The sequence below is a fragment of the Macrosteles quadrilineatus genome, unplaced genomic scaffold (genome assembly GCF_028750875.1).
Source record: "Macrosteles quadrilineatus isolate MER2022 unplaced genomic scaffold, UCM_ALF_1.0 Scaffold_2__2_contigs__length_208266976, whole genome shotgun sequence".
Taxonomy (NCBI): Eukaryota; Metazoa; Arthropoda; class Insecta; order Hemiptera; family Cicadellidae; genus Macrosteles; species Macrosteles quadrilineatus.
In genome coordinates this window covers 126,589,779-126,602,303 of record NW_026542595.1, presented here as the reverse complement: position 1 = coordinate 126,602,303, position 12,525 = coordinate 126,589,779, and the positions used below count along the sequence as shown (strand labels likewise).

Genomic DNA, 12,525 nt, shown 5'->3' with positions numbered 1-12,525 from the left:
TGTAAGATCCTTTAAGTAATGATTTTACCTCAACAATTGAATACCCTCCCAGATTTCCCCAATCGTGATAAAACAATGGCCATTATCTAATCGATTCGCATTCAATAGTATTATTCAACAAGATGATACAATAGCTGTAGTCCCATGATGAGAACGGTAACAGGTCGAGATGTAGTCGCCATATTTGGTTGTTGTCCGGGATCGTGGAATGTGACCGCTTCAATCGCATCTTCCGGTGGTTTCTGTCTTAAAGGAGGGCAAATTGAGTTGAATGATAGTATGGTTGTTGAATAAAATGTATAAAGGAAAATATAGGTGAAAAATGTAGTTTAGGGAAAGTCTAATTGTCGAGGGAAAATCTAGTTCAGGAGGTGATAAGAAAAAATATAATTTGTTTAGGAAAAACATAGTCCTCGAAGAAAAATGTGGTTGATAAAGGAAGGCTGTTGACGAAAAATATAGTTAATGAGGGGATTGATATAGTTAATGATAACTTTGGGGGAAATATTGTTGGTTATGGGAATTATGATGGATGAGGGAAATATTATTGCTAAGGAAACCACAATTGTTATTTTTGATTATATGAAATATTGTTGATGAAGGGAAAATTGTTTTGGAAAGATTTAGATGAATGTAAATATAGTTTGATGAGGAAAATATCGTTGATTTTGGAAAATATGTATGATGGGGGGGAAATAGAGGAAAGTTTTAATATTATCTACACTAACAATGTATCTACACGAATTATTTTAAATTTGTAGGTTGAAAAAAGTGATTAAAACGTTAACATTTGTTTAAATGTACACCAAAAACCAAAGTTTTCATTTTAAGTGTTCATGGAAATGTTCATGAAAAGGTGAAATCCATATATAAATCCCAAAGTACCCATGAACTTTTGAGAAAAATACAAGTCACACCCCCATAAAACATACTTAAAATGTTCGCCATTACGAGAAACCTTGCGCAAAACTATTCATTATTTCATTTCGCCCTTTAAGGTCGTAATTCATTTCTAAAGTGAACTCTCCAGATACCTAATGTTAAAAATACCCCAGCTGTACTTATTTGTTTGTATTACCAATGGTATTACTGTATTCTTTTTTATTTCAGCCTAACTTAACCAATCAATAGTTTTATTAATATGCCTACTTATGAAGTCAAACGGAGTGAAGCCTGTGGGTACTTTCGTTTTAAAATAAAAATAATAAAAAATATGTGTGAAAATTTTCATAGTTCATAACCCACACAGCTTATCGATATGGAATAAAATCTGCAAACATGAGAACAAAATATAACATTATGACAAAGAAACGATAATGTCCCCAACAGCTAATGTATGATAAACAATTTTGTACAGATAATTTAATAATCATATCACATTTACATGAAAAATCTTAAGAAATTGTTCCTCTACAACTGAATCCGGTTCCCATAAAATCTTACGTTTTCCCAAATACGGAAAACGTTCAAAAATCTTCTACATTTGTTAACTTTCAAATTGTAGTATCCCCAGTTTCAGATTTTACAGATATAGTCTAACATGTTAAAAGTGTAAGAATCTCTAATGTTACGATCAAACTGGTGTTCATTTAGCCACCTTTTAAAGCTCTTCTCGAGTAAATGTCATCAAGATTCACTACACGACGGAGCCCTGCCCTGGCTGCCTTATATATACAACTGAAGCTTGGGACATCTCACATAACACCATGGACTCCCGGGTAAGTCTTATCTCTAGACATGGTCAACTAAGACTGAAATGCTTGGATGTTTATTTATTTAGAGAATTTTGTTTTTAAAATCTTTTAAGTACACACACTTTTTCTCTGTTTCCCTTTTTTGACATACTTAACAGATTTTGACGACTGTGTCATTTACGAATACGTAACTAAAGATTCATTTCCTAAGGCACCGCTCCGGTAGGTTTTATGTTTTATTTCTAGAGGGTGCTTTTAAAGATCCAGTAATGTTTTAATATTTGAAATTGTAATTAACAGTTGAATGACTTCAATTGAATTACTTCCAGTCAAATTTTAAACAATATACAAACGAGTTTATGAAACATAAGTAGTTAGTAAGATAGGAATGAGACATTTACTTATTTCTGTTTAGTTAAATAGGTAATCTTTTTAAGCAAGTAAAACTGATAGTTGACAGACTTTTTGTGAGAACATCTTTCAAGTCACTTCAACTATCTCTGAAAAAATGTAGACAATATAATTTTAGAATCAATCATTCAGAGATAGTTTATCCAACTGTGTTAAAAAAAAAATTCAACGGCTGGTCCATGTAGATAAGATGTCTGATTCAGTATGCAAAAGTCAATAAAATTATCTTCATTAATAACAAATACCACACGTATGCGTTTCAATTGTGGTTTGAATTTAAATACAGTATTTGATGTTCATTCCTATACATTGTTGTTATATGTAGGGCCTGCATAGGTCTATATTTTTCAAAAGTAGCCTACTTGAAATTTGTAATCCTACTTTTGCATTCGTTTGGTTCAAAAATATAATAATACATTTTTTTTGTTCCAGGCACTCTTCGTTGTTCTCTTTGTCACGACTCTTGTTTCTGCCAAAGAAACGAAGATTGCCAATAAGGACAAGAGAGGTTTATACGGAGCCAGTTTGGGCTACGGTGGAGGATATGGTTCAGCCAGCCTCAATAGTCTTGGATCTAGCCTTCCCATTGGTTCATCCAGTGCCGTGGACACATCTAGCCTCGCTTTGGGATCTTCGGGTGCCGTTGCATCTCCTAGCCTCGCTCTAGGGTCTTTTGTTGGATCTCCTAGCCTCATAGGCTCCAGTTCAGTTGGAGCCCCTTCAATCATCTCCCGTCACATCACTGTTACAAACAGGATCGCAGTTCCAGTCGCCCAACCGTACCCTGTCACTGTCGAGAGAACAGTCGCGGTACCAGTTCCTCACCCTGTACAAGTCCCCGTGGATCGTCCCTACCCCGTTCCAGTTCCTCATCCAGTAGCCGTTCCCGTCGAGAAGCCTGTCGCCGTTCCCGTTGATAAACCAGTTCCTTACGCTGTTCCACACCCGGTAGCCGTTCCCGTTCCGAGACCAGTTGCGGTACCTGTTCCCAAACCCGTTGCAGTTCCTGTGTATAAGAACGTAGCTGTTCCTGTACCACACCCTGTTCCTGTTTATAAGCACGTAGCTGTTTCTGTACCGCAACCTATTATTCACAAGTCTCTTTTCGTTGGAAATCTTGGCCAAGCGTCTGTTTCGTCACTTCCCGCTACAACCTTGAACGTTGGAGGATATGGTGGCTCTTTACACGGTGGCTCCCTGTACGGTGGCTCACTTTACAGTGGCTCACTACACGGTGGCTCCCTATACGGTGGCTCAACCCACAGTGGCTCAACATACAGTGGCTCCCTACACAGCTCCCTCAACCTAGCAGACCACTCGTGGTAGACTGAAGGAGAGGGTGAGTATAATAATTATTCCATAAACTGTTTTTCTCTTAAAAATATAGGACGCTAGCCCTCGATCTTTTCTTTTCACATTACTAGACCTAGAGGTTGCAGGATTACTTAGGTAAAATACATTGGTCAGCGGGATATAACTCAGCAGCTTGGGGATCGAATTCCTGCGCTCACTTGATCAGCTTGGTCCTAAAACTATATTAACTACACTACATTTTAATCATTGTAGTTTAGCCTGTCTTTTGATTATTACATGAGAGTAATTACGTTAATAGTCCTGAAAATGAGTGTTTCCCGGACGAGTGTGGTCGTTGCCGTGCGAAACGAAGTCAAAGTGCGGGATTATCATTCGAGTAAGGTAAACACATTTTGGAAGTGTGACTACGATATTTTACGCCACACTACTTTTAACTAACTAAACAAAACAATCTGTACAAATCCTTAAACATTTCCACCGACTAAAGGACTAAAAATCACTACTCATAACATCTAATAGAGGTTATGTTTTTGTTTATAATCACTTTTTCATAATCAGCTGGTTGGTGTCCTGTAGTACGTAATGAAACCCCTTTTGATTAAGCTGGCGTCAAACAGCTGTATTCTGTACTAAATCTGTATTCTGATCTGTATTCTGTAATATTCTGAATTCTGATCTTTGAGTGGGAAGTTCGTTGAAACAGTGTGGCGTAGAATTACATTGAACAGAATTGATTTTAAAATTTTACAGACGATCAAATGAAGGATAAGGGATACAGTTTTCACCAACTCTCCATTTACAAATAGATCATTTATACAATTTAGTAGGTATAAATTTCTTGGCATATTTTTATGGCAGTTGCACAACTTTATTCAAATGTAATTTTTAAACTTAAAAACCAATGGAAACTTAATATTTTTTTATTGTTTCTCAGTGTGAGTAATGGTTTTGGTAACGTTTCCATCTGACTTACTAAACTTTATAACAGCTGATTTACATTTTAGGTTTATATTTTTTATACTGTATTTAAAGTAATCTACGAAACGAATGAATTATGAACTTTACATTATTTACAGAGGACGTAAACGGATTTTTAAAACAAAATATTATTATGTAGTTAGACCATCAAGGTATATACTATAATGACATTATGTTTTTGAGGAATACAACTGATTTCGATTAATTGAAAATTTCGTCTCAAAAATATTTTTTAAGTCTTATTACAAGCCAATTTGATAAGGCAATAGTAACTAAATATTTTAAGTTTTTCGTATCTTAATCTAACAAAATGAATTGTCTGTTTCAGGAGGAACGATTGTCTAGTCCAGATTGAAGCCATCTCATTGTTTAGTATCTACATATTGTACATTTATATATTTTTTTATAAATAAATATATCTTTTATATTTACTGATTTATATTTTTTCCGAACAGCTTAAAATTATTATTTATTAACTAATTTAGACCTGTTAAGCTAAAACCTGAAAATTAATTCCATCCAATACTTTAAAAATGGCGTTTGCTTCAGTAGCTTTTTTTCAATCGATACGCAGATAATATGAGGTATTCGTTAAGTAACTATCCGTCTATCTATATTATTAACGCTACATGAAACTTTGGGAACAATAAGGCTTTTTTGTTTTAAGATTTAACCCCACATATTATATACCAAAATGTTTGTCTAGGTGTGTAGATTTGCAAACTGGCCATACATTTTTTGAAAAAGTCCCATGGTTTCTGCCCCAGTGGCTTTTAAAGTTCCTATGTTATCCTTATGAAGAACATATTTGTTTACATTATGATCAGCTTGATAATTTAACTGATGTTAATATTTCAGTTGCAAATTAAGGAATTGTGTGCTACAAAGAATATTTAACATATTTCTAGATTTAATGGTACCAAGATATTTGTATATCTATGAAAACTGAAAAAAACTAATTCTATAACCACTGCCTTGTACAATGTACATTGTACATTGTATAATTTTACCCGGGCAAAAAAAGCCCAGGTAAAAGCCCGGGTTTTTTAAGCCGGGGTTTGCTGCTAGTACAATATAATCGGAGTAAGAAGGTAAAATGAAGCTGTCAGAAGATTTTATCAAGCAATTTCCTTGGTTAGAGATTCGGTCGTGGGAATAACTTTTTATCACGTCGAATATAGTTTGCTGTTTTCGAGCGAACTTACTAAAAATCTGTTAACTCTCTACTCGAATATTTGCTTACGATTCTGTCGACGGAAAATAGATATTGACACAGTACAATAAACCCCTATATAATTTTAATCAAAAATTTATTCATTATTGTTCCTGTAAAAATAAAATACACGATTGTAGCACATACAAGTTTTATTAGAACACTCTAATATCGGTGCAATTATTACTACGCAGATTCAGGCGGACATCTCGATTGATCGATTTCGACGAACAAGCTCGGGTCCAGCGTGTGATAGCGCAGTCTCTCATCAATATACTTGATATCTGAACTTGGATCTCGGGTCATTACCCAGCTGCTGTCTGCAAAAAATAATTATTACAGTTTGTACTTCGTCCACAGAATTCAGGAGGTTTAGGGGAAGATCAATTTTCTCCATTAGTCCCTACCTTCAACTCAACAGCTGAGGTTTGTCAGACGTTATCGTCTGCATAAAATAAAACCTAAATTTCGGATTAAAATACAATTGATGAAGTTATGAACTGCTCATCAGATAATTTTGTATTTATTTAGTTTATTTAGTATAGAGCACGTTCAATAAAATTAACAGAGGAACTTTCAAATTCACGACGAGAAGTGAGGTAAAATTGATGAACAAGAAGTATTTTTCTGCTCAAATGTTACACACATGTTTTAATGGATGACACTTTCGTATAAATATATACTTACATTGGTGGAAGAAAAGAAAGACGTTTTCACAGCTGTAAGCAATGCTGTACTTTTCGTATTTGGCGTCAACTTCCACGATCCAGTAAGGTAAGGTTTCATCCAGGAAACCTAAAACATTGAAAGTTTCTTTAATTAAATTGGAAAAAATAATCAAAGTAATAGTAATATTTGGGTATTGAGTATGGGAAAATTCGTCCAAAATTTTAGAGAAGAGTCCATAGAAAAGGTCTTAGCATAAATTAAATACAAAGTATAATGGCCAATTTCACACACAAATGATGAAGCAATCGAAATTCACAAAACGATAAAATTCTTATCCTAGACCTATCCAAGTATATCTCTTGAAAACCACACTGATCTAGCGGTGTTAAGATAAAACTCTATAAACAGCACTGTGGCCTTTGTGTATGGCAACGTTGCACCGGTCGGCCTGTTGTCATGGTAACAAATTGGTAAACATAAATACTGCGCAGGTTCTCCAATATGAGTTAGTGCAACAGCTGTTTCGGTAGGCCGGAATTGCGGTGTTGCCACTTTTGTCTTGCCGCTGCCTATATAGCTAATATTCTAAACTCACCGAATTTGTCGTGGAACTTGAGTAGAAATTTCGCGTCACTCTCTGCACGTGACAGTGTAGCGTTTTCAGAAGCCCAGTCGTTCTTCCTGCAATTTATCAAATTTATTTTGACTAAAATTGTCGTTGGGTTTTAATTTAGTTACAGGTTTACGTTTATTAAATGTCTATAATAAAGAACAAGATACATTTTCTGACACCTTGAGCAATTTAAACATCCGTCGACGCCTGGAGATGACGTTGTGGAAGATGAAACTAATTGCAACTAAATGAAACTAACATTTAAGATTAGGCCTACAACGAAGTAGGTATTTACAGCGGTTCATAATGTTTAAAGTTGTATGATAGGTATATAAAAAAATAATTATATCAACCAAATAGACCAATGATTGTATGATCTCAATAGACCAAAGTTAGTATAGTCCATACTAACCAAATAGACCAATGTGGTTAAGTCTTATACTAACCAAATAGACCAATGTTGGAATTTAACTTTCGTCAAACCCGACGTTTTGTCGTTGGAATATTTGGAGAAGCTGCATCGTCCTCTTCCATCTAGAAACTCGTTGTTGTAAGCTTTTCTTAGGTACCACGTGCCATCGAAATACTGTAAAAACAGAGGTATCATTTTCTACAATACTTCAGGCTGGACCTAGAGGTTGCTGCATTATCACTTAGATAAAATCCATTGGTGATTGGTGGGATTTGAAACAGGGACCTCAAGGACCGCGAAGTCCCATGCTCCCAACGTATTTGTAATATTACAAGACAGGGCACTATTTAATCGTTTACCAACAAGGAATATATATACATGATGCATTTTTAAGCTTTGTTGCTAACTAATATCAACTGTATCTTATGTCAGTATTTCTTAACAACCAAGTATTGTTAGGTCCAGTTACGAAAGAAATGTTTTTATGAATTATTTTCGGATCGAGTGTGAGATTTTTAGAATATTTTGCCGGGAAATACATTTTTATTTTCGCAAACATTGTGTTAAAGATTTAACCAACTAAACCACACGTACGAGACATACGACACACACGACACACGACACGTACGGCACATACGATTCGATTCATTTTTAGTTTTTCCACCTAGAGTACAAAATAATAGTTTTTCTTATAGAGTACAAAATAATATTGTTTCCGTAAAACTTTCGAGTTCGGGTTTTGGGTTCCCTTGAACCTAAGGAAGTGGTTTTCAATTTAATCACTGTATGAGTATATGTGTACATACTTCTCTAATAGTCCGACTTTGATGGAATTTGGATGGTGGTTGTTCTATACAACCTATACATCGGGAAACCCATATATTCGCTAATAGGATGAAACTGGTTTGGTTAAAACCTTGTATGCTACGAGATCCTTTAATTACAAAATTGCATAACTCAAAATTCTGTAAAAACTTCGGTTCAAAAAGTAATTACAATATTTGTGATTTCACCATGGAAAAGCTCTCTGCTCAGTCATTCTAACAATAAAACTAATAGGTTATTCAAATTTAATGTCAAGCTATTGGGATATGCACCAGTGTGCTTATGCCTTTGCTATTTTTATTAAAAACGTTGAACATCCCAGCTAGATTTGAGCATATCTTTGCTTACATACCTGTTTAGGATTGAATTTGTTACTGACATCCATGTAGGGACATCGGCCCCACTCTGGCCAAGATATAAACCAAGCTTCTGTATGGACCAAAATCATCAGCAATGGTAGACAAGTTTCTAACGTCAACGCCCTGAAAACGCCATTGAGGGTTAACTACGATATATTATACAGGGTGTCCCACGAAGTTGGTTAAAAATCTCTTATAGAAACTGGTTGCTTTACTTGTGTTGTAAACAATATTCTAACTGTTTCTTTGACGTCACCAAAAGCAGTATTTCAGTCACAACATTTGACTTTCTTTAACATTAAAAATCAATTAGACTTCTGTCCCATTGATCTTGAGATGGTTAGGTAAAGTTTTTCTAGTGGCGCCTTGGTAAGGTTGTGTTCTATAATGGATCCAGCGAAATTTTTACATCCGACAACTATTTAACAAAACAGTTTTTTTAATCTACAGCAATTTTCAAAACTTTCGTTTCTAAAATGGGCAAGTAATAGGAAACTAAACAAATAACGAGTGGCATACTGTATTTTGAACTCGTAATAATAAACTTCTGTCCTAATTACACAAATTGTTTTGTTCTTTAATTTAAAATCATACTATTTTTTAAATTAAGTCCTGAAAAACCCAAACATTTTAAAACTGGTTCAAAACCATACTAACATCGTGAGGGATAAACTATTTCAAATTATGTATGTGGTTGAACTAATTTTTTCAATACTTTTACCAAATTTGAATATGCAACTGTATTTTTTGTCATACAGGCAAACTGTTACAAAGAAATAAAATTATTTCATTCAATCCTAAATATGTTTAAAATTAATTGTAGAACTTAATAAAATATTTTCAGATATAATACTGTAGGCCTACTACTAATATAATAAGCTAACACAACCGATTCTGAAATCAATGTGTAAGTTGCAAAGCAATTTATTGATTGTGCAAAGTTTAGTGGGAAAATAACCCAACGTTAAACAGTTACGGATATTATTGCAAATTGCTAACACTACTCTTACCTCATGTTGAAGCAATACAACAATGATAAAAATTTTACAGATAAAACTGTCAAACTTAGAATATCTTCAATATCTCAAAAGCTTTACCAAGGCCATGTTTATAAATCATTTATGAAATAAGAACACTAGAAGATTTTACTATCACTCGACAGTTTAAGTAAAATGCTTTAAATATTTAAGTTGACGATAAACTATTCAAATGTATAATTGCTGGTTCGAGTAAATTAAGTTCATCCTTTATTGTAAAAAAAAAAAACTTAAATCAATTAGGAACTGGAATGAGTCAGATATAATTACACACTAAAACGAGACATAACCTACTTGGACAAACTCAAAAGATACCTAACTGTAAAATATTATTTCAATCTTGATCTATTAAAATATTGTCGGCAATAGTATTTTACTGTGTTGGTTATGAAAGATGTTTTTATCCAAACATGTTGGTTTATTTTTATTGGAATATTCTGAATTACCACGAGACAGATTTTCACATTCTTCTAATAAAGTTAGATAACTTTGCGAGAAAGAGATTGTCGGAGATAGAATTTGAATTTGAATAACTTATTTGTATTTAAGATCTAGCAGCCGACACTAATATTCTAGGTTAGCTTTTGGGATATACATTTGTTTAACGTAACAGTTGCCATACAATCAGAGTGACACAAATTCTTAATTTAGATAAAGATTGTCTACGAAATGTTTTATTATTCCTACTATTTTTAATGGTATAATGATTGATACATTCATTTATACCGTAAGGAGATGACTGATTATTTAAATTTACACAATTAAAAACTAGCTGCTCTAAATCAGTTATTTATGTTTCACTCTAAAATTGTAAATTTGTGATTAAGTATATGTCGTTATATAAAATTTTTTTATAGAAATACGAGGTAAGTTTATCTACTCTAAGATTTGTTATCAATTATAGGAAATAAGTAAGATTCTATAACCATTGTTGTATACTGACTCTTAATGCAAGCTGCTCCAAGTACGCTTGCTCTGCCCCAAGTTTTCAATAAACAACTTATGCAAACGATTTGCCATAATCTTCATCGAACACCCTATGTTGACCCTGTTTTGACAGTTGTCATTAGGTATCGCAGTTTTTTTATGTTCAGTTAAAATTTGCTGTTGACGTCAAAATAATAGTGCTGCACCCTGTTGGTAAACCTTGTAACTTTTTTAATTAATCCTATTGAAATTCATAAAATGAACTTGTTTAGTTGAAACATCTGAAAATATTATTTAATTTCTTTTAAAAATATGAATACTTATAAGGATAAGGTGGAAAACTCCAGAGCCACTGGGGTGGCACCCGATAGAATTTTTGAGGAAAAAATAGGCCTATATGCTAAGTGTATGAGCTAATGGTCTTTTGTGATAGCTGAAGCTATCATTACGCCAAATTTCAGCACAATCCGATTCCCAAAAAACGTACAAGAAAAGACACAATTTTTGACATTACAATTTCAGTTTGAATAGTTGTTTTCTTCACTTAATTGCTGTATTAAACAAACATAATATTTTTGGGGTAAGAGAGTATGTCTATATTGATATATTATTTTTTCCTTCGGTAACAAGTTTGGAAACCTTTGGCGCATGAATCCACTTGGTCTGAATTGAATTAATAACAACTACAGCTAATTCCGTAAATTGAAATTGGTTTAAATCTTCCTCTTGGAGATTTTGCAGAATTCACTAAGATTATTTAATCTGTTTAATGTATTTACGTGCCTACCCAAGCCACGCTGCCGGTAAATCGTATCACACGAATTAAAACTGACCCTTATCAATCAAGGTATATTCATAGATAAGCTACAATTTAAAGTTCAACAATTAATTTTAAGTCAACAATACCTTAATGAAAGAAAATACCTTGAATTATTGTTGCCAACTTGATTGGCAGTAAAAAGGAATTTTAGTTGATGAAGAAATAGCAGTTAGTGGTTTCTCTAATGTCACTGATAATTCTATGATTTTATTGCTTTCCGGCTTGTTCTTATGTTACTTAAACACTTAAAGGAAATACTGTGATAAACAAAAGTGTCAATTAAAACACTTAAACCGCAATTAATTATCAACCAGATACAACTAATAGACAAGCTGTACAACATATGTTGGATCTGGATCCAGCCTGGTTGGCATTTCCATACAATCATAACCGTCGAAGATGTTCTGCAGCTTCCTGCCTGAGATTACGTCATCTGAACAGCTGGGACAACTGCCTTTGATGAATGGCAAACGCTTCTGCAGCCAGTTAGAAGTTCAATTAAAAATGTCTTTTGTTCTAGTGTGCTTTTGTATAAATAACCATAATTGGAATTGTTTTTTTATATTACTTTAGCTTTAGGCTAGGTTTAGAGGTGTCGCAGCATTGAAACTTTTAAAATCCATTGGTGATTGATGGGATTAGAACCCGGGACCTTGGGCTTCGAAGCCCCGAGCTTTATCACTAAAGCCCAGCTCGCAATCTGTTTGGAGGGTTACAAAACCCGAATTAAAAATTCTACTTCCTGCCACGCCTTGTGAAAGATTCATTTAACTATCCAAAGGCATAATTATATATATATATGAAAGTGAAAAATCGTATGTTCGGGTCTCGATGATTGCTCCTCTAGCAATTGGTAGAAAAATTAGATATATGTTCAAGAATTTACTTCTTGAATATTTTTGGACTGCGTTGCTAAAATAAGATAAGGTAAAGTAACATTTTTATTTTTTATATTGATTAAATCTTCGCGTAATACATTTTTACTAACAAGTTTCAGAGGTGTTTGCCTTTAGTGCTCACCTAGCAATGTCAAGTTCACCAGTTCGATCTTCGATCCTGAGAAAATTCAGTAGCTTTTTGGTGGTTCAAAACTGGACCCAGCTGTTCCTGATCACTGGGCTAAATAAATAAATAAATGATCCTGACTAATGAAACAGTTTATCTTAGTCAGTAACAAAGCTGCACAGATCATCTCACACCATTCTACACTCATCCTTCACTCATATTTGAGTTAAAATACGTACCTAATATGT

At 33.9% G+C, this 12,525-nt stretch overlaps 2 protein-coding genes across 2 annotated transcripts; one reads left to right on the top strand and one right to left on the bottom strand.

Annotated features, from left to right (window-relative positions):
• The first annotated feature begins 1,691 nt into the window (after positions 1-1,691).
• Positions 1,692-4,828, top strand: LOC128987440 (zinc finger protein 512B-like). The gene is made up of 3 exons (XM_054408283.1): positions 1,692-1,718; positions 2,538-3,444; positions 4,726-4,828. Exons 1-2 carry the CDS (start codon positions 1,707-1,709, stop codon positions 3,429-3,431), a joined length of 906 nt encoding a protein of 301 aa, XP_054264258.1. The 5' UTR covers positions 1,692-1,706; the 3' UTR covers positions 3,432-3,444; positions 4,726-4,828.
• An 862-nt stretch (positions 4,829-5,690) lies between these two features.
• On the bottom strand, positions 5,691-9,561 carry LOC128987468 (apolipoprotein D-like). Its single transcript, XM_054408327.1, has 6 exons — positions 9,499-9,561; positions 8,482-8,611; positions 7,339-7,478; positions 6,875-6,960; positions 6,298-6,405; positions 5,691-5,930 (listed from the first exon to the last, which is right to left on the bottom strand). Exons 1-6 carry the CDS (start codon positions 9,501-9,503, stop codon positions 5,797-5,799), a joined length of 603 nt encoding a protein of 200 aa, XP_054264302.1. The 5' UTR covers positions 9,504-9,561; the 3' UTR covers positions 5,691-5,796.
• Between the last annotated feature and the right edge of the window lie 2,964 nt (positions 9,562-12,525).

Excerpts from the sequence above, each read along its gene's own strand:
- LOC128987468 (XM_054408327.1), bottom strand. Across the intron at positions 7,479-8,481 it reads ACAAATTCAATCCTAAACAG|TATTTCGATGGCACGTGGTA; the intron begins GTATGTAAGCAA and ends CTGTTTTTACAG. Across the intron at positions 6,961-7,338 it reads TTCCAACATTGGTCTATTTG|GAAGAACGACTGGGCTTCTG; the intron begins GTTAGTATAAGA and ends GATAAATTGCAG.